We start from the raw sequence: 22,328 nt of genomic DNA, 5'->3' as shown, positions 1-22,328 counted from the left end.
GCGAGGCAGCAGCATTTCCAGATGACACAGTTACTCAGATCAGTCAAATCCAGAGAAAAGTATGAGGAACTTCAGAGGGACCTGACCAAGTTAAGGGAAAGGGAAAACACAAAGGCAAATAAAGTTCAGCATTGATAAATGCAAGTAATGCAGAAAAATGTAAACTACTCTTACACCTTACAGGGTTCTAAATTAGCTGTATCAGTTCAGGAAAGGGACCAGGATGTCACTGCAGACAACAGAATGGAGAGCTCTGCATAGGTGTGAGCAGAAAAGCTAAAGAGATGCTACGGTGCATAATGAATTAGGAAGGGGAATAACAGAAAATACTATAATGTCTTTTAATTATTGGTGCAGCCTGAGCCAGATACTGTGTGGAGGGCCGGTCACTCATCTGAAAACATGTACTGCAAAATTAGAGGGGATTCAGAGAAAGGCAACAAAAGTTATTAGGGCCCGTAGAAAGGCGATGAATAAAATAATGAGTGTTACAGAGAAGATAGATTCTGTGTGTCTGATAATACAAGAACAAGGGGCCAGTCAGTGTAGTTAACAGATTAATAGCAATTCAAACCTGATCAAAGGAAACATTTTTTCACATAATGTGTAATTAGTCCATGGAACTTACTGCCATGTAAAGTCACTGAGCTCACAAACTTAGCAAGATTAAAAACGAGATTGTACCTTTATATGGATCATAAGAATAATCACCATGATAGAGTTACTGCTAACCCACTTTGGAAGGGATATTAAGTCTTGTGCTCCAGGGCTTAAGCCAATCTCTTAACTATTAGGCCTCAGGAGGCGAGCTAATGCGGTGGGGGCAGAGGGGAAATGATCCCTAATGTGAAGTTTCTTGCACCTTCATCTAGGGCTTCTGGTACTGGCCACTCTCCGAGACAGGATGCTGGACTGGCTGGACCTCAGGTCTAACATAGCCTGGCAGTTCCTGTGATTCTCTCCATCTCTCTCTTTCCTTTGGTTTGGAGCTGGTGGGTTTCCTAGCTCAGTGTCCATTGGGGCAGAGAGTTGTCAATGCTCAGTCCTCACTCTAGACAGTCTGTCCCAAGCTCCTACTTCACCGAGAGTGAATATTCTCTCATTCCTCTGCTTCGAGAGCAGCTGAACATCACTGAACCTAGATCTCCTCCAGGAGGGCACTGGGGCTTCCTTCCATACCCAGCCCTCCAGCCCCACCCGTTTGAGGAAGAAGCAGTAAAAGAAGCACAGAGCCTTAACAAATCTGTCTAGATTTCTTCCCCAGGAAGCATGGATTCTGGCAGTTCCTTTCCCCTCCCCTTTTATTAGGGAGACAAGGAGGTGGCTGTAGGGCGCAAGGGACTTAACGGGTGCAGTCGGATGGGGTGCCAGCCATCCCCAGCTGGGCCAGAATGCTACACAATAGGGGCATTTCCGAAATACTCGGCTCTGCCGTTCAGCCTGCGGTCTGTGCTGTGCATCCTCTCTCCCAGACAGGTAACACCACATTGCTTTCCGTTGGAGTGTGTCAAAGTTAGAATCAGGACTCACAATTTGTCAGACCCCTCTGTTTATTAGCGCAGCGCTCCGCCAATAACATTCAGAATATGTGAGTGGCCATGCAAGGCCCAAACAGTCTTATTTATACAGATAAAAGAGCGGGAAGTAGACAAAGGGACAAAGAAATCAAAACAGTAAAATTCACCTGGGGCACAGCATGCATATCCTATTTCCTTACTAACTGTTATCGATCTAAGGCTAATGCTTCACCAATTGCCCTTAAACGGTGCAATTGTTCTATGTTAATGTCTGTATTCCTGACACCTGGATTGCAGCATTCCAACAATTTTGCTTAAAGGTACAGACAACATTTCTTTAATCCTTTCTATTCTTACTATATAATTCATTCTACTTTCACAAGTGCAAGGGAGCCCGTTCCCCCTCGGAAGTGCTTTGTTGTTTGCTTGTGCTGTCATCTTGTGCACACAGCAGAGATGCGGGGGCCTTTACTTGGTCTGAGGGCGAGAGCGGTAAGAGAGTTACGGGTGGAGCAGGGCTGGGCAGCCTTGTAAGTCTCAAGGCTGAGCACATTAGAGTCCTGATGTGACTAGAGAACTGCCCACTCTCCTGCAGCTCCCTAGTGAGTTATACAGGCTCTGTCACCTACCCACAGGTGCTCACAGGATTCAGCTTTTCCAGGGAACCAGGTTCAGTCAGACCTGAGGCTTCAGTTTGCCAGTGGGTCACTGTGGGTGACTCCTCACCCAAGAGAGCTGTGCTCCAAGCCAGGCTCAGGATTGGGGCCCAGGCCCCCAGCATTCTCACCACGTTCAGAAGCATCAGCAGATTCCTGCCATCTGGCCAACGGTAGAGAATGGCCCTGCAGGAGGGTCTCATTTGCCCATTGAAAGCAGGGGGTAGGAAGGGTTCCTGGGTACCTTAAACAGGCACCTTTCTCCTTCTGGCCAGGTGCGACTTCTCAGGTTTCTCCTTGTAGCTGCCTGGCCTGTTCTTTCCATGGCAGCTTAACTCAAAGGCTCTGGCAAGAAGGAAAGCGAACCAATTCCCCTGACACTGCAGCCCAAGCAAGCACAGAGCCCCTGGCTTCAGAGCAGCCTGACCACCGGCCCAGGAGGCACAGCCTCAGCTGAAGGCCTTTCCCTCAGGCTTGGCTAATGCCTTTGCCTTCTCACACCCCATGAAGGGATTTAACCCCTTCGCTCCCAGCTGGGCAAGTGTTGGCACAATCGGTCACAGGTATAAAGCAAATCCAAGTGACAGTCAGACTTTGCAGCAAGAGAGTGGAGTCTCCTCGTCATCCCTATATCCTGTGTGGCATGGGTCATCACTGCGCCTGCCTGTGACCAGAGGGGCCCCTGAGTGTGCTACTGAGCACTAAGGAACCCAGCCCAATGTTGCAAGAGCATTCACCCCGGGAACCCAACGGGCGCCACAGAGGGGCTGGTTACTCAGAGGTGCTGAGCACATGCAGCAGCTGCCAGGGGATGCTCAGCATCTCTGAAGATCAGTGCCCAGATCTCAAGTGGAGCACTCAGAGCAGCTTCTTCTGAAAACTTGGGCCCTAAAGTTGGAGCAAATTACCCAGAGTAGGAGTGAGGAAGAGACTCCCACAACTTCTGCAAGAAATCAGCCCACTGGTGCCGGGGGCTCAGTGCAAGGGCCAGGAGAGTCTGATGCTCGGCATGTTGTGTGTGAATCATGTCTGGTTTCACTGGGTGCTTTATCCCTCTTCCTCATCCTCTGCCTCCTGCTAGTTTTCTTAGATGGGGACTCCAAGGCAGGACACTGCCACAGTTCTTGTTTGGTATTTGTCCTGCTTCCAAGGCCCACTCCAAGCTGCGCCTCCCACCCAGCTCCAGGCTGATGCTCAGACTGGGGGGAGCTCTGGGTCATGTTCTATACCAGCCTAGATCGCCCAGCTACGACAGTGCTGTGCTCTCCTGCTGCCGTTCTGCAACCCTCGTGCAGAAGGTCAGAGGTACCACCTCACAGCCTGCTGGCAAAGAGCTCATTTGCCTTCTAGCTGCTGTGGAGTTGCTCTCCCTGCCCAGGAATTTCCTGAGGAGCCCATCTGGCAAAGAGAATGCGGGCCTAGGAAGGGACACTTTGGTCCCTCAGCCCCATCGGCCTAGGGAGTCTCCCTGCTGAGGCCTTGGTGGAGAAAGATGCTGCCCAGAAGCCCCTCTCAGCTGCCGGGGGATTCCATTCCTGCTCTGTTCCCTTTCGACAGGTAAATCGCACCTGGCCATCGTGCAGCGGGTGAACAACGAAGGGGAAGGAGACCCGTTCTATGAGGTGATGGGGATCGTCACGCTGGAGGATGTCATTGAAGAGATCATAAAGTCTGAGATCCTGGATGAGACAGACCTTTACAGTCAGTGTCACAGACCAGATCCTATGATGAGGGTAGCCAGGATAGGGCCTAGCTAGACAGACAGCTTGCTCAGCTTGCCCAGATAAACAGTCAGCCTAAGCAGCCAGGAATTAATTTTCTGAGGAGGGAAGTGTATCCGTCCTGCACCACCACTCCCCAGCGGGCCCTGCGTGTCCTCAACAGCACAGAGCATGTGTCATGAAAATACCAAGCATAGCCCGAGACCCATCCTTGCCCTCCTGTGATTCTGGCACCTCACCTGCAGACGCTGTGTGCAAGGCGCAGTCACACTGCATGTCACAGGCCCCTCTGCCTGGCGTGGTCCCTCAGCTGTACAAGGAGGGAGCGATGTAAGTGCTGGCTGACTCGGCCCGGTGCCTTCAGTGCACAGACTTGCAGGTATCAAGGGAAATTCCCACCAGGAGGGTGGATCTGGCTGGGGAACTGTCTCCTCAGAACGGGGTCTTTTAGAAGTGGACTAACCAAGGCACTAGAAAACAGCCTGAAGGGAACAGTCCAGCCCTGGCAGCTGGGTGGCGGGGTTGGACTGGAGGGGACCAAACAGGCTGGCCCCTGTGGGTCTGGAGACAGCAGCTCGGCTCCAATCTCAGCTGCTCAGACTCCATGGGGACGAGCACAGTGTAAACATCTCAAGTCTCAGCTACACCGATGTAATTCAAGGTTCGGTTGTGTTCCAAGCTAACCTTAAGCAGTATTGTCCTAGGCATGTAACCTTGCCGCTCTCCACCCCTGCAGCAGACAACCGAAAGAAGGAGAGGGCACTGCACCAAGGCAGGAAGCCACACGACTTCTCCATCTTCAGGCTCTCAGACAGCGAGATGAAGGTGAAGATCTCCCCTCAGTTGCTGCTGGCCACGCACCGCTTCATGGCATCAGGTACCAGCGGCCCCCTCATGCCTCGTGGACAGACGCCCAACGCCCCTGAGCACAAGCGCCCTGGGGCTCTCAGGATCCTCCCCACAGTATTGCCAGCGCTCCACCACCAGGGGCTTGTGCGCCGCTGTCTCATGGATTTCATCCGCTTCCTTCCCCCCAAGCAGGGGTTCCCCTTTCACCTCCATCTTGGGGACTTGGACCCATGGGGGCCACAGACTCCCCACCTCCGGGGGGTTGGATCTGGCTCCCAGTCCTGGCCCAAGGCACCATGGGGGGACACCATGCTGTGGAAGGCCCCATCACCTGAGCGAGATGCCAGACCAAGGCCCCCCTCTCTCCTGTCCCTGGTCATCATGGAGCACCCACAGGGAAAAATTAGTGAGTGCTCTGCACCTACTGGCAGCCAAGCCCCTCCCCCAACCCCACTTCCTCCTCCTCCTCCGCCTACCTCCAAACAGCTGTTTGACTGCTCTTGGGGGGAGGAGGAGGAGCAGGAGCGTGGCCTGCTCAGGGGAGGAGGCGGGGCCAGGGCTGGAATTTGGGGAAGGAGTTGGAATAGGAGCAGGGAGGGGGTGGAATGGGGTGGGAGGGGTGGAGTCAGGGCAGGGCCAGGGGCAGAGGGCAGGTTGAGCACCCACTGGCGGGAGCAGAAGTCGGCGCCTATGCTAGTCATCTGCCTGGGTAAAGTTACAATCCCCAAGTGCTTTGCCAGCAGCATCAGGGGGAACGGGAGCATCCCGGCCTGCGTCTCCTGACTGGGCAGAGTGAGCACACAGGGCCTGCACAGCCCTGCCCTGCTGGGATCTCCCACACGTAAAGGGCCTTGGGATACATGGAGTCCATCTCCTCTCTTCCCCCTAGAAATCGAACCCTTCAAATCTCCCTGCCTCTCGGAGAAGATCCTGCTGAGGCTCCTCAAACACCCCAACGTTATCCAGGAGCTGAAGTACGATCATAAGAACAAGCGGGCCATGGAGCACTATCTCTACCAGCGCAACCGGCCGGTGGACTACTTCATCCTCATCCTGCAGGTGCGTCTGGGGCACGGGCCCCCGCAGGGCTCTTCCCCACGTCAGGCAGCCCGAGGCTGAACCCCACAGGGGCTGTTCCCCAGTGGCTCTCACCTGGCTGGGCCAGACCAGGTCGTTCAAAGGGAAGAGCCTTGGGATGTCAGCCAAGGGTGGGTCCGAGGTGGTGACTCCAGCGAGGGCTGGCCAGAGATGCCGTGCAGTGCAGTACAGTGCAGTGCAGTGAGCATGGAGCTAGGAGCCGCTACTCCGAAGTGCTCACTACCAGCTCTGACAGGCTTGCAGCGTGGTGTTTAACCTCCAGGCCTTGGTTCCCTGTCTGTGAAATGGGCCCGCAAGTTCCCCAGCTCCCAGATGGGGTGTGAGTATGAGGAAGTGAGTGCTGGCAAAGTGCCTGGAGGACAGTGTGAGCTCTCCCTGCTCAGCAGTAATCATCTGGGGGATGTTTCTCATTCCCTAAGGGGACCGTGCTGCCCAGTTGGTGGCACAGCTAGAAAGAGCCCAGGGGCTAAAAATTCAGGGATCCTCACTGATCCTGAGTGTCTAATAATCTCACTGCCCTTCAGCCAGGCTGCCTGCAGGCAAGTGCTGAGGACACTTCCCCACATTCTCCGTAACAGCTCTGCCAGCACGAGGGTGACCAGACAGCAAGTGTGAAAAATCGGGATGGGGGGGGCAGAAATAGGAGCCTACATAAGAAAAAGACCCCAAAAATCAGGACTGTCCCTATAAAATCGGGACATCTGGTCACCCTAGTCAGTGCCCCTCAATCCTGACCCACGGCCCCCTCATCGCTCCAGGCCTGGGCTCCCCCCACCACACACACACAGCTCCCCACAGGTCCTCAGTCCTGACCTGCAGCCCAACCCCCCTGCCCCCGTCACTCCAGGCCTGGGCTCCCCCACCACATGCACCCAGCTCCCCACAGGTCCTCAGTCCCGACCTACAGCCCCCTATCCCGTCACTCCAGGCCGGGGCTCTCCCCACCACATACACCCCTTCTCCCCACAGCCCCCCCATCACTCCAGGCCTGGGCTCCCCACCCCGCATACATCCAGCTCCCCACAGGTCCTCAGTCCTGACCTGCAGCCCAACCCCCCTGCCCCTATCACTCCAGGCCTGGGCTTCCCCACCACATGCACCCAGCTCCCCACAGGTCCTCAGTCCTGACCTGCAGCCCAAGCCCCCTGCCCCCGTCACTCCAGGCCTGGGCTCTCCCCACCACATACACCCCTTCTCCCCACAGCCCCCCCCGGCACTCCAGGCCTGGGCTCCCCACAGGCACAGCCCCCCATGCCCATCAGAACTGACCTGGGTTTATGCTGTGGACACAGAACCAGTTGCAGCCTTGAGGACATTTTTCGCCTTTGTCGTTTTTAAGCTGTGCTCTGACCCCCTTGGCCTCAGGACCCCCCCAGCCGGCGAGGGGTGGGGGAACAGAGCGAAATGGGGGCTACACTGAGCACAGTTACCTCCTTGCAGGGCAAAGTGGAAGTGGAGATTGGCAGGGAAGGGCTGCGGTTTGAGAACGGAGCGTTCACCTACTATGGTGTCCCAGCCATCATGGCTGTCATCTGCTCAGGTAAAGCCAGCGCGGGCCAGTCCTCAGCCTGGAGGGGCCACTAGAGAACAGGCTCCAGAGAGTAACCCTGCCCTGGCCCCGGCGGCCTGGGACAGCGGAGCAGGGTGCCGTGTCTGTTCAGTAGGGAGCTGCTCCCCTGGCCCCACAGCCACGCACGGGCTGGGAAGAGCAGGAGCTCACACCCTGCATGGGAGCTGGCCGTGTGCACGCTGACCTTACGGCCGTGCAGAGAGAGAGCCCCTGGGCCTGTCTGCATGGGGGGTGCAGGAGCTGGGCAGCAGGCGAGCCCCTTCCAGTGAGCAGACGCAGGCCATGCCAGGGTGTGGGGGGAGGCAAAGGGAGCGCTACTGGGGTGATTGGCTGCTGGCACGGCCTCTCCCACCCTGTTCCCATGGGAACACCTCTCCTCCCTGGGGTGTGTGGGATTGGCTCCTGGGCAATTCACTCTTTCCCAACTGTGATTTCAGATAACGATGTGCGGAAAGTGAGCAGCTTGGCCGGATCCTCCTTCCTATGTAGGTATCAGCCACGCCCGCCCCTTGCCACCGAGTGGTGCTTGTGTGCATGGCCCAAGCAGTGTCCCCACAGCAGGCAAGCAGCAAACCCCGGGGCTCACTCGTCACCGGTGCCCTGGCCAGGCTGTGTGAGCCATCTGCTAGCAGAGTCTGGCTTGGCGCACATCCTGTGCAGAGCCAGGTTCTACTCACGCACAGCCTCGTCACCACAAACCAAACCAGGCCGATCCCTCACCCCAGCATCGGAGGGGGCCCAAACTGAGGAAGAAAAGCAGAGGTGGCTGGGGCTGGGGTGCAGCGAGGTGGCTAATGGGGGGACAGCCACTGTTCTGAGCTGCTCCAACTCTGCTGCGGCCCAGCACCCCACTCACCTTAGCTCCTTTTCTACAGGTATTTCAAGCCTAGCTTTTCCTAAAGAAAGTGAATTGGAAGTGAGCCTGGGCCCAGAGCTTCAGGGGACGGGGAGGACAGGGTGGGGTAAATGGGCCGGGGGCCTTAAAAATCAAGAGTAGAGGTCAGAAGAATTTGAGACATGTTCAAAACAGCAGGGAACGTGCATGTGCAGCCCCAGCTGTTTCCTCTCACCCTTTCTCTGAATGGAATGAGACATTGTATCCCTCTCCCGCCCCCCCCTCACACACAATTAACCCAGTTTTAAGCATTAGAAAAAAACAATTTTAATGTAAAATGGGTGAGACACCCCAGTCTACGCCATGAGCCATGCCCAAGTGAGCATTGGTGGGATAGGGGCACTGTTAGATGAGTAAGGGCACAAGGCCAGAGTTGCATTATAGCTCCTAACGCACCGGGCATGGCTTATGGCTGTTAAGTCAGGTGAAAAAATAATTATTTATTGTGGGATTTTTAAAGTGTTTTTACACAAATGTCATATGAACGTTTGTTTTACATTAAAAAAAGCCTCTGACACTTTGTTTTTTTAAAAACCATTGTTGGTAAAATTTCCTGGTAACAATTTTCTGTTTTTCAAACTCCAAAACTTTTACCGAAAATGGAGAAATTTTTATCAAAAAATGTTTTGTTGGTGTTGTCAGAGAACTGGAGAAATTCTACCAGAACTAAGGCTTTTGTGGAAAAGTTTCATTTTGGTCAAAAAGCCATATTTTGTCCCCTCAAACAGTTTAAATGAAAAAAAAAATGTGCAGCTCTAATTGGCCTAGTTCCACGTCGAGGCCTCAACCCTCCGCGCGCACACACGTTAGCGTCTGCAGGATGGGAGCCTGTCTCTGGCCATCCACAGGGGCACTGTGGGAATGATGCTGGAGTACCAAGTGTGCAGGCGTTTTGTGCCACCTTTGGGCAGAAATCTCCCCTGCTCGGCCCAGGTGGGACCTTTTGGGCGAGTTTTAAATCCCTTTTTGCCAGGCTATCTGGTTGGGCGGAGGAGCTGTTTTTCACACTTTAAAGAGCAGTTCCTGCCCCACCCTGGGCTTAGCTTTGAATGTTTGGAAATGCTGCAGGGCCCGATCCTGGAGCTTTGCCATTGGCTTCTGTAGCAGCTGGGGCAGGACTTTACTGAGCACACGCAGTGGGCCATAGTATTATTTGTGCTACAGAAGCACCTGGAGCACCAGTGCAGAACAAGGCTGCTGGGTGCTGCACAGACAAGGTGGTACCAAGGCAGTCTCAGCCCCAGAGAACTTACCATGTAAGGCTTCACTCATGCAGCTAGAATGTAGCAGGTAGACCTGGCACCCGCACAGAGCTCCGTGCAGCTCCAGGGCACTGCCCAAACAGACAGTGACACGATGCAGCAGGGGGACAAGGCAAACAAACAGGAGGGAGAAAACAGCAGAGAAGACAATGAGGTTTTGTATGATCCGTTTAGGCCTCGGTTCACCACCTTTCGGCTGTACTGAATGTGGGTCCCACACAGACATGGGCTCACCTGTGAACAAAGGCCAGTCTGAAATGGCATAGATGTTCAATTTACCTAGCAGCTGCTCAGGTGAACATGTGTATGCTGTTAAAGCAAGGCAGTCAAGTTAGAAAAACCTAGAACCCCCCCCCACACACACACATTCCCTGCCTGCAGTTACTGACCAGCTCCGGCTTCGCACTGGTCTACACTGGGAAGTTACATCTTCACAACTCCGTCTCTCAGGAGTGTGAAAGGTCCACATCCCTAAATACACAGCTTTTGTGACCTAATGCCCAGCGTAGACAGCACTACGTCGCTTGAAGAATTCTTCTGTAAATCTGGCTACTGCCTCTCGGGGAGATGGATTACCTGCACCAGCAGGAGAACCCCTCCCATTGGCACAGGTCATTCTACACTGCCGCTGCAGCGGTTTAAGTATAGACATACCCTTAGTCAGACTAGAAGAATTTTCAGCATCTAATTAGCATGATCCTGTTATTAATGATTACTCCCCTCCCCATCCAGCTTCTTGGCTGTGTACTGAGATGCCCCCGTCCTGCTGATTTTATAATCCGAGCCCCTAATCCTGAATCCTGTTCTGACAACTAAAGCCCTGTGCCGAGCCCAGTAGGGCCCATGGAGAGCTGCTTACGTGGGCCCAGTTGTGGGGTCAAAGCCAAAATTAGTACCTGACCGCAGCAGGGAGGGGCAGATGGGGGAAGAGAGAGTTCTCATGGGGGGAAGTGGTGAACTATTCTCAGGTAGGTCAGAGTATTGGGAGTTTGTTAGGGTCAAGTATTTCTTACTGGATACTCGGACTTTAATTTAAAAAGCAGTGATGCTTGTGTTGATTTAAATCCTCTCCTTGGCTGATCATCAGGCGTTCTCCCACCTCTCACTGCTTTCTGTGCCACATTCCACTAGAACAATGAAATAAATAGTTAAATCTCACTTTGCGACTCTCCAGCATTGGCTTAAAGCTTCAGTCCTGCAAGCACTCAGGCGCACACACTCCCGTGAGTGGGAGGCACAACCCCATGCGTGGGTTGGCAGGGTTGGAGCCCAAGGCTGTTATGTTTGGGCTGCAAACCCTGCAGGGAGGGGAAAATCATGAGAATTATTTCTAAGGCACCTAAATCCACCTGACTGCCCTTCCAGCTCCTCCCAGGTGTGCACCATCCATCATGCATGTGCTCTTAGCGCCACCTGGTGACCATCGCAGGGGCTGTGCATGGTTCAGCTATAAACGCACGGTGGCTATTTATTGACTGCAGTATTTCCCTTTTCCCATGAATATGAACCTGAAGATCACATGTGTTTTTTCACTGGATTACTCTTAAAGTGGGGGGGAAAAGGAAGAGTGTGAATGATCAAAGTAAATGTTCTGTGGGTGAAATTCAAGGCCTGGCCAACACCTACTACATCCCCCATAAGTCCTATAGTTCTGCATATGAGTGGCGTGTAAGTGGAACGTGCCCTTGGGATGGACTTTCACCTGTGTGGTCACATGAGAATAAATGTCTCATTGCACAACTTATTGTTACTATCAGAAATTTAAATAGTTACTGATTATTAAACCTTTGTTATATTGCTACTGTGCAGCCATGTAGCCCTTGTTACAGAGCACCAGAGATGAGTATGAGGCATTAGAGGTGATAGTCCCTACCCTGACTAGACGGGCTGAGTTAGATCTGATATAACAGGCAGATGGAGAGGAGAGGGCTCACAGAGCAGGGTATGGGCAATCATGCCAAGTGGTCAGAGCAGGAGTCAGTAGCCAGGAATTGGAGTCAGAGATCAGGACTCAGGGTCAGAGCTTGGAGCAAAGCAAGACTGGGAACACAGACACAAGAGCTATCACAGCCATGGGGGAAATGCTTCCAGCCGCCCCAGATCACTGCTGCTGGGCTTAAAACCAGTCCCCAGCTCACCCTCTCACCAAGCAGGCAGCTGTGCTCGTTAGCTTGCCCAGCAGCTGGCCCCCATTCCCAACTGGTGGTGTCACATGGAAACTTGAGGTGGGTGGTTTTGAACATGCTGCATTGTTTTAGTGCATCATGCAATCATTGATTTTTGACAGGTTTGTCATGCCAATGGTGAGGTGAGTGGGGTTACAGCTGTAAGGAGTGTGAGGGAGGGGGAAGAGGCAGCCAGGTGGCAAATTTTCCAGCTTTTTATCTTCAAGGCACTTTACAAACATTCATCAGCCACAGCAGAATGAGAAATCAGATCATTCCTACAGCAGCATTAACATGGCCCCTTGCGTGTGCGTATAAAGACAGACCTGTCCGTGGAGCGAGAGAGTGTGGTGTACCGGTTGGAACAGGGGTCTGGGAGTCAGGATGCCTGAGTTCTATTAGTGGTTTAGGGAAAGGAGTGTGATATAGTGGTGAGAACCAGGGGGCTGGGAGTCAGGACACCTGGGTTGGAGGCCTGACTCTGGGAGCAGTGCTGCCTAGCAGTTAGAGCAGGGAATAGGGAGTCAGAAGACACCTACTGCCTTGTTAGTAACCTTAAGTAAATCACTTATGTTCTTTGCGCCTGTTTCCCCGCGTAAGGCTGCTGTAGTGAGCAGTTAGTCAGTGTTTCTGAACAGCTGGAGCCCGAGGTTAAAAGCCAAGCGTAGCTAGTAGTGGACCAGTAATGCCTGACACGGAGAGCAGCTCCATGCAGTTATTGCCCAGCTGCAGGAGGTTGCGCTTGGGGCCTTGAACCTGGCTGATTAGTAGCCAACAGGAAACGCTGGCTTGGGAATTGCCATGGAATAAGAACTGTAAAGAAAAGGTGAAGCGATTCCCTTTCTCTGCGGTGATAGCTCACTTGCCCTGAATATGACTTCCCTGCCTGATCCAGGCCAGGTTCATGCTCAGCAGGGCACAGAGTTCAAAACAACACTCAGTCCCTTGAGGAAGGAACAGCCAGCCCTGCCCATCTCTGTGCAGCCTCGGGCACAGCGCTGCAGAAACAGCCTTGGCAGGGTCTGACTTTGGGCAGTTTCTGTGAGCAGCTCCATGCAGGGGTCCCTGCACATATCCCCCGGTGCCCCCGCGCACAGAGCTGCCTGCAGAATCAGGTTCTGAATCCTCAACTACTTCCTTCATTACATCGCTCCTGATACAGGATCTGTTTTGTTTCTTCAGGGAGATGCTACCTTAGTGTAACGTTGTGTGTGCTCACAGCACGCCCCCCACCCTACGTCCATGGCTCTGCCACATCAGGACATGGAGAAGGAAACCGCTTCTCTTGATACAAGTACACACTGAGCCAGATCCACGGCTGGTGTAAATTGGAGCCAGGCCATTGCAGTGAAAGTGCCTATGCTGGCTTGCGCCAGCTGGCTTCTTAGCTGACCTCTCCCTGCCATGTTTGAATGCATCAGATCTGTGACCTTAGAAAGCGAATCTCTTCTGTTCTTTGGGCCTTGTCTTCATGGGGATGTTTTGCCTGTTAACACGAATGTGGTTATCCTGGTGCAGTCGTGAACTCCTGTCCTCCCTTGGCTTCTGTGATTGTCTTCTCCCAGTTATCCTCCTGCCTCACTAATGGCCCCTTCAGCAGATCCTCTTCATCTGCTCTCCAGCTTTCTATGGGGGCTCCATAGGGCTCTGTCCATGATCCCCTCTGCCTTATCTCTGGGTAATCTCATCCACAACACAACTTCAGTTACCACTGCTACGCTGAGGACTCACAGCTTTACCTCTGTGCTCCAGCCTTGGGTTCTCCAGACTAGTACCTCCGCCTGTCTTTGACATTTCCTCACGGATGTCTGCTCAAGCCATAAGCTCAAGTTCAACGTGGCTAAAACAAAGTCTTAACCACCTTCCCTGCCACCTCTTTTCTTGATCACTGTCGCCAACACAGCCATCCTGCCAGGCCCATAACCTGGGTGTCAGAGCTCTCCCTAGGTCCTCACACCAGGCTATGTCTACATCTCGTAGATCTAAGATACAGCCTTTCCCATCGATCCATACAGTTAAAACTCTCACCATCTTGCGTATCAGTTATTGCAACATTCTTCTATCTGGTCTTGACAAATGCAATCTTGCCCCGCTCAGATCCATTCGGTGTGCTACTCAAAAGCTGGTTCTCCTAGCCCGCAGCTCTGACCACATCACCCTCTGCATCTCATCACTGGCTCGCTCGTCTCTGTGCATTAGACATCAGCTGCTTGTCTTCACTTTCAAGGCCTTTTGTGGCCTCTCCCCACCCTATCTAGCATCTCTCCTTCACTGCTGAGAATCGACCCCTGCCTCCCATCAGCCCATGATGCCAGCCCCCAGCTCCCCTGTGCTTTCACCCAGGCTGTCCCTCATCTGTGGGAGGGGCTCCCTGCAAACATCCGCAAAGCCACCTCATTGGCCTCCTGCAAACTCTCCTTTGCTGGGATGCCTACACAAATCTTGACAAGGGTTAGGAGCTGAGACCAGTCCTGTCTCATTGGTTCCTCGTATGTCTCTGTCTGCCTGCAGCCAGCTGTTGTCTCAGACTTGGATTGAGAGCTCCGGGCAGCAGGGATTATCCTTTTGTTCTCTGTTTTTGCAGCACCTAGCACTGTGAGGGCCTGGGCCATGCCTGGGGTGCTTAGGCACTAGGGTAATATAAGGGCTTGTCTAAACCACACAACTTTTAGCGACAAGGCTGTGTCGACATTAAAAGTCAGTGTGTTTAAACACTCTTTGTCGGTACCGACAAAATACTTCCAGCCCCACTAGCAGCATTAACTTTGTCAGCAGCAGAGCGCTCCTGCCCACAAAGCTTGCATCAGCGAAAGTTTTGTCTTTCACTGGTGGCTTTTTGAAGTATCTGTGAAAGACAAAAGTTTTGTTGACAATTTCGCAGTGTAGACATACCCCAAGTAACACATGATAATACAGTCGTTAGACCAGTAGCACCCCTGGGTGGGCACCTGGATTCTGGTAAACCCCTTCTCAAGCAACATAAGCTAAACTGAAAAAGGCTCCTGGCATAGGCGGCAACTTTCCTATGTGCCAGGGGGTGCTCAACCCCCAGCTTTGCCCCAGGCCCTGCGCTCACTCCACCCCTTCCCCCAAGGCCCCATCCCCCTCGCCTCTTCCCACCCCCACCCTGCCTCTTCCTGCCCTTGCCCCTTCCCACCCAGTTCCGCCACCTCCCCCAAATGCACACAGTCCCCCCTCCTCCAGCACACCATGAAACAGCTGACTGCAGCAGGCGGGAGGCACTGAGGGGAATGGGGGAGGTGCTGATCCACGAGACCCGCCAGCAGGCAGGAAGCACTGGGTGGGGAGGGGGGAGCTGCTGGGGGACTGCTTTTTCCCGGAGTTGGCACCTATGCTCCTGTCATCCTGCAGTAAGAGCATCCACCCTAGCACAGGGCGCTATTCCAGTATAACGAGAACAGTGTAAATTCACACCTGGGCTCATACATAACACAGTCCCGTGTAGACAAGGCCATGGAGGAGTTAGCGCCTCCTGGCCTCAATATTGGTTCTACTCTGACTCGGAGGCCTGGCAAGTTTCCCAGAATGCTTTGTGTTATTCCATTCTGAGTGCCCCTCAGACACCAGTGAAGACGCAGTCCCTGGAAGTCGGAGGTGCATGGGCCTCGTGCTGGGCCCAGTATCACAATTAATGCAGGACAGGGGGCATTCCCACCCCACCCAGACAGTGGTGCCAGGATCTCTGGCATTGGGACACCAAGAGAAGCTCTGGAATACTGTCTAATGGACCCTTCAGCCATCACAAGCCATTTGCAGCTGCAGAGAGGGTCGGCCACGGGGAGCTGCTCAGCAGGTGGCTGCAGAGTAGGACTGGGGCTGCTCCCCAGCGAGTCAGGGATGCGGGTCAGTTAGTGACCTGACTTTGCTCCTGTCTCATTCAGTCTCTTGTATTTCTTTCCTCTTCATCTGTTCTCCCATCCCTGCCTGGTCATTCTGGCCTGACCCCTCACTTGCTCCATAGTGCCCGTCTCAGTGTCCAGAGGGGAATCCCTGGCTGGCTCCCCAGGTAACTGCATGGCTTTCCCACACTGGCCTTTGGGAAAGGAAACCTCTGCATGGGCATGAGTGCACAGTGCTGGCTCTGCACGTGTGGCCTTGGGGCGCACCCTCCTTGTCATTCAGTACATCAAGGGGAGTACACACTACAGCAGGCTGCATGGGAACAGTGCAAACGTGCCCAGTGCGTGAAACTGCACAAACAGAGCGGCGCCCCCAGCTGTGGGATGCTGCACGCGCGCAGACAGAGGGGCACATACTGTAGAAGATTCTGCACTGACAGAGACGCACCTTCAAAAGAAGGGCAAAATGGGCTAAGCTGCTGCCAGCCCTTGTGGCAGCTAGGCCCTGGGGGCCCAGGAGCAGTCTGGTGCAGTTACCTGCTCTGCACGTACAAATACAGGGAGAGGCTGGGGGCGCACTACTGCCCCCGCACGTGCACGCGTTAGTACCGCAGCAGTGTGCTCAACACACTCCGTTACACACACACACTGCTGGGGCACTGGTGACTCTGTAGGGGGGAGTTGCTAGTGCTAAAAGCCAACCACGGAGGACTAGGAGCCAGCAAACAGGACAGAGGCAGACTGGAGTGAATTAGGCACAGCATTGGGGTACTGGGGCTGCGTCCTAAGTTATGTTTGGTTTTTATAAGTTTCATTTCCTGGCTGTTTTTCTGCTGAGTGCTGCTCCTGTACGTCCCTGTACCTGCCAGTCATAGATCCACTCCATGGTCAAGCAGTTTCCTTTTTTGGGAATTACAGTAATAAAAGGGTATTTGTAGCAACAGCGCGAAGGTCAGAGAGACATTTACGTCAGCAGTGCCACGAACAAGTTGCCTTTGTTCTCTAATAAATCCACTGACCACTTTGAATCCATCATGCTGCATGTCAGCAGCTCTCAGTTAACATGACTGACAGGAGGCCTTGCTCTGCAGTGTCTGCCCCAGCAGCAGACCCCATTTATAACCCTCCCCCCCAACTGAGGCTACACAACCACGCTGCTGGGGATTGTGGGTGTAAATGTAATTTGTACCAAACACCACCGGGCACAATGAGCATCAGCTCTTGCTGCGTTAGAGCAAAGGGACTGCAGCTCTCCATTGGCTGTGAAGGCTGTCAGTCAATATAACTGACAGGCCGCCGTTCTGGAACAGCCTAGTAGTAGGAGCAAGTGGGCAAACAACCTAACCAGTTTTAAATGGGACCTTGACATGCTTATGAATGGGATGGCCTGACAGCAGGGACTGGACTCCATGACCTAGGAAATCCCTTCCTGTTCCATTTTCCAAGCCCCCAGCCTCATTTGCATTCGGATGGCCCGTCTCTTCTGCCACCTTTATAAGAGTCTGTATTTTAAAACCTGTATCCATGAGCACGTCAGAGCGAGCGGCTGCCCCAGACAGCAGGCCCCACATGGGAGAGAGTAAATCTGCACCTGCCAGGCTGAACAGCTGTGATGCCTGCCTGCCCCTCCTGGGGGTTCTCTTCCCGAATACTCTGCGCTTATCTCCCCTCTCCGGGTCCCTTTGCTAGCCTAGAAACATGCTGTGCTGGGGAGCTGCGAGTGCTGCTGGCGGAGGGCTGAAGTGTGGGTGAGGCAGCGTCCAAAGGAGCAATATCCTGCATGGCCTCCGCTATCTGCACCTTCTGCTCAGCACCCTGCTTTCTGCATGGCGTTGCCCCTGCCAACCCCAAAAGACAGCTCAGTCAGCCACACCTGCCTTTAGATTCTTGTGTAAGCAGATGCTCAGAGGCCTTTTTCCATGGCAGCACAGGGAGCCAGGCTCTGCACTGCTTCCTCTTGCAGGGAGAGGGTGGAGAGGGTCACTGCGGTCTGAAGAGAAGCAAAGACACCAGTGACCCCGTTGTCAGAGCATCAGCCTGGAGGATGAGAGAGAATCCCAGCCAGGCAGGAGCTCTAGAAAGCCTCTGGGATGTGTCTCCGGCACCTTAGCCTCTGCACTGTCCTGGTGCTAGACAGCCAGGTGACAGCGTCAGTAAACAGGTTCTCACACTCTGCCTCCATCTGCTTCCCTCCACACCTCTAGTAAACCGGTCGCCATCTCGCAGCAGCGGGCTGAATCGCGCCGAATCCCCAAACCGGGAACGCAACTACTATGGGGGCAGCAACACCCAGCTGTACAGCAGCAGCAACAACATCTACACACCCGACTACTCCGTGCACATCCTCTGCGACGTGCAGTTCGTCAAGGTAGCCGCAGGGCTGGGGACCTCACTGACGCTTTTCAGGGTGTCTGGGTGAATTGCTGCCACCTGCCCCCAGCATGAGGGAGCCGTGGCTGTGTCCAGCAAGGGGCGTTCTCCCAAAGCTACAAGCAACGCGCGTGTGCTCCACTCCCGGCTACCGCGAGCCACGCTCACTCCCTCGGTGGGCTAATAATTTACACCCCACCTTGTCACACTGGAGCACCCAGCCCCTTGTCGTCTGGGCACCAGCAATGTGCACCGATCCACTTCCTCCCCCGAAAGCAGCACCCGACTTTACTGGCTTCTCCTCAGTTCACTCTCCTTAGCACAAGGCAAACCAAACCGAAGTGTATTTAACCAGGTTTGAGTTAAGGATTCAGACAAAAGCAAATTAAACTATTAGAAACACCAAGCTACAGGTAAAAGAAAAACATAAAATGCAATGGTGGCCTGGTAGCCCATGTGTCAGCGCTCCCTGTAGGCCAGACAGGGCATTGCACAGAATCTGCTTGGATTGGCAGGGCAGTCTGTCTGTCCTTGGGTACATCTACACTACGGGATTATTCCGATTTTACATAAACCGGTTTTGTAAAACAGATTGTATAAAGTCCAGCGCACGCGGCCACACTAAGCACATTAATTTGGCGGTGTGCATCCATGGTCCGAGGCTAGCGTCGATTTCTGGAGCGTTGCACTGTGGGTAGCTATTCCGTAGCTATCCCATAGTTCCCACAGTCTCCCCCGCCCCTTGGAATTCTGGGTTGAGATCCCAGTGCCTGATGGGGCAAAAATCATTGTCGCAGGTGGTTCTGGGTAAATGTCGTCAGTCATTCCTTCCTCCGGGAAAGCAACGGCAGACAATCATTTCGCGCCCTTTTTCCATGGATTGCCCTGGCAGACGCCATAGCACGGCAACCATGGAGCCCGTTCAGCTTTTTTTACTGTCACCGTATGTGTCCTGGACGCTGCTGACAGAGGCGGTACTGCAGTGCTACACAGCAGCATTCATTTGCCTTTGCATGACAGCAGAGACAGTTATCAGTTGTTCTGTACTGTCTGCTGTGCCATTGTAAATTAGTACTGAGATGATGGCTATCTGTCATTCTGTACCATCTGCTGCTGTCATGGGTGCCCCTGGCTGAGGTTGGCCAGGGGCACAAAGACAAAAATGGGAATGACCCCCTGGGGTCAATGTACCCCCTCCCCCCTCCAGTGAAAGAAAAGGGAAAAAAATCATTTCTTGACTTTTTTCAATGTCACCCTATGTCTACTGAATGTTGCTGGTAGACGCAATGCTGCGGCAGTGAAGAGCAGTATCCGCTCCCCTCCGGTAGACAGTGCAATATGACTACTATCTGTCATCATAATCAGCTCATGAGTGCTCCTGGCTGGCCTCAGATGAGGCTTGCCGGGGGCACCTGGGTAAAAATAGGAATGACTCCTGGTCATTCCCAGTAGATGGTACAGAATGGCTGGTAACTGTCCTCATCATAGCAACTGGGGGCTGAACTCCATCAGCCCCCTCCCTTTCATGTGTAAGGATCATGCAGCTCATCATTTCTGCAGGATCTGACCTGCTCGGTGTCAGATCCCGCAGAAATGATGAGCTGCATGCCATTCTAGGGGGTGTCCCTGCAGCAACCCCACCCGTTGCTTCCCTCCTCCCCAAACCTTCCTGGGCTACCGTGGCAGTGCCCCCCCCCCCCATTTGTGTGATGAAGTTATAAAGAATGCAGGAATAAGAAACACTGACTTGTTACTGAGATAAAATGGGAGGGAGGGCAGCCTCCAGCTGCTATCGTAGCCAGGCAGGACATTAAGCGGTGCAGGGGAGAGGAGCCCAGCATCCTGCTGATTCTGTATTGCCTGGACGATCATAGCAGTCATATTGCACTGTCTACCGGAGGGGAGCGGATACTGCTCTTCACTGCCGCAGCATTGCGTCTACCAGCAACATTCAGTAGACATAGGGTGACATTGAAAAAAGTCAAGAAACAATTTTTTTCCCTTTTCTTTCACTGGAGGGGGGAGGGGGTACATTGACAAGCTATACTCTGAGCCATCCCGGACAATGTGTTTAACCCTACAGGTATTGGGAGCTCAGCCAAGAATGCAAATACTTTTCAGATACTGCTGGAGACTGTGGGATCGCTGGAGTCCTCAGTACCCCCTCCCTCCATGAGCGTCCATTTGATTCTTTGGCTTTCCATTACGCTTGTCACGCAGCACTGTGCTGTGGACTCTGTATCATAGCCTGGAGATTTTTTTCAAATGCTTTGTCATTTCATCTTCTGTAACGGAGCTGTGATAGAATAGATTTGTCTCCCCATACAGCAATCAGATCCACTATCTCCCATACGGTCCATGCTGGAGCTCTTTTTGGATTTGGGACTGCATGGCCACCCGTGCTGATCAGAGCTCCATGCTGGGCAAACAGGAAATGCAATTCAAAAGTTTGCGGGGCTTTTGCTGTTTACCTGGCCATTGCATCTAAGTTTGGATTGCTGTCCAGAGCGGTCACAGTGGTGCACTGTGGGATACCACCTGGAGGCCAATACCATCGATTTGTGGCCACACTAACCCTAATCCGATATGGTAATACCGATTTCAGCACTACTCCTCTCATCGGGAGGAGTACAGAAACCGATGTAAAGAGCCCTTTATATTGATATAAAGGGCCTTGTTGTGTGGAAGGGTACAGCGTTAAATCGGTTTATCGCTGCTAAAATCGGTTTAAACGCGTAGTGTAGACCGGGCCTTAGTCTGAATCTCGCACAAGGACATTAATTTCTGCCCCACTGGGGCATATGGGGCACCCCTTATATTTGACAAGGGCTAGCCAGCCATTGTCCTCACGAGGCCTGGAACCCCTTGGCTTTGTAAGGGGTGGGCAGGGAAACCCACGCTCACCCATGCCACTGGGTTCAGCACAGAGCCTTTAATCCTGCGCCCTGAGGACAGCCAGGTAAATCGAATTAAGATACTTTGACTTCAGCTATGTAAATAGCGTAGCTGAAGTTTGTTACGTATCTTAGTTCAACCCCCACCCCCCACCAGTGTAGATCAGCCCTTTAGACTCTGACTCCTCTTCAGACTGTGATCCACTCTAACCCCCAGATCCTTTCCAGAAGTATTGCCACCTACCCAGTCAGTCAGTCCTCATTTTGTGGTCGTACATTTGATTTTTCCCGTCTTTAGTGTAGTACTTTGCACTTGTCTTTATTGAATGTCATATTACTGAGTTCAGAGCAATTCTGTTTCTGCAACCTCCCCTCCCCCCATGCACGCAACCTCTCCCAACTTGGTGTTGTCCACTAATTTTAAAAGCAAACTCTCCACTCCATTATCCAAGTTCTTCATGAAAATACTGAACAGTACCAGTCTTAGGACTGACCCTGCAGGACCCCACTGGAGACGCCCTCCCAGTTTGACAGCCAACTATTAATAACTACTCTTCAGGTGCAGTCTTTCAACCAAGTAAGCACCCACCTTATAGTAATTTCACCTAGACCACATTTTCCTAGTTTGTGTATGAGAATGTCATGAGGAACTATATCAAAAACCTTACTAAAACCAAGATATATCACACCTACTGCTCACCTCTATCTCCTTGGTCAGGAACCCCATCAAAGAAGGAAATTAGGTTGGTTTGGCATGATTTGTTCTTGACAAATCCATGCTAGCTATTCTTCATAACCCCATTAGCCTCTAGGTGTTTACAAATGGTTTAATAAATTTGTTCCAGAGTCTTTTGAGGTATCAAAGTTAGGTTGCCTGCTCTGTAATTCCACAGGTCTTCTTTGTTCTCCTTTTTTAAATATAGGTATTATTGTTACCCTTCTTCAGTCCTCTGGGACGTTACCAACTTCCCAGAATTCTCAACGATAACTGCTAACGGCTCTAAGATTGTTTCAGCTAGTTCCTTCAGTACCCTAAGATAAATTTCATCAGGCCCTGCCAACTTGAATGCATCTAGCATACCAAAATATTTTTTAGCCTGTTCTTTCTTTATTTTGGCTCGTGTTCCTTCGCCCTTGTTGTTAGTAGTAATTGTGTTGAGCATCTGGACACCATTAATCTTTTTAGTGAAAACTGAATCAAAACAGGCATTTAACACCTCAGCCTCTGATGTCATCTGTTAATAGCTCTCCTTCCTTGTTAAGCAGCAGACCCACACTTTCCTTCATCTTTCTCTTGCTACTAACATATTTAAGGAACCTCTTCTTATTGCCTTTATGTCCATTGCTAGGTGTAACTCATTCTGTGCCTTGGCCTTTCTGATTCTGATCCTACAGGCTTGTGCAATTGTTTTCTACTGGTCCTTAGCAATTCATCAGTGTTTCCACTTTTTGTAGGATTCCTTTTTTATTT

The 22,328-nt window shown here is 52.6% G+C and overlaps 1 protein-coding gene across 1 annotated transcript in view; it reads left to right on the top strand.

Annotated features, from left to right (window-relative positions):
- CNNM1 (cyclin and CBS domain divalent metal cation transport mediator 1) overlaps positions 1–22,328 on the top strand; it is a 54,728-nt gene that overhangs the window by 28,972 nt on the left and 3,428 nt on the right. The window contains exons 2-8 of the mRNA XM_030568818.1: positions 3,731–3,874; positions 4,631–4,771; positions 5,633–5,802; positions 7,282–7,381; positions 7,849–7,896; positions 15,716–15,760; positions 17,798–17,961. Of these exons, the coding sequence (XP_030424678.1) occupies positions 3,731–3,874; positions 4,631–4,771; positions 5,633–5,802; positions 7,282–7,381; positions 7,849–7,896; positions 15,716–15,760; positions 17,798–17,961 (812 nt within the window). The remainder of the gene's footprint in view (positions 1–3,730; positions 3,875–4,630; positions 4,772–5,632; positions 5,803–7,281; positions 7,382–7,848; positions 7,897–15,715; positions 15,761–17,797; positions 17,962–22,328) is intronic.

The sequence above is a fragment of the Gopherus evgoodei genome, chromosome 7 (genome assembly GCF_007399415.2).
Source record: "Gopherus evgoodei ecotype Sinaloan lineage chromosome 7, rGopEvg1_v1.p, whole genome shotgun sequence".
Classification (NCBI taxonomy): Eukaryota; Metazoa; Chordata; order Testudines; family Testudinidae; genus Gopherus; species Gopherus evgoodei.
Note: the sequence above shows the minus strand (reverse complement) of the source record. Positions and strands in the feature narration are given on the sequence as shown.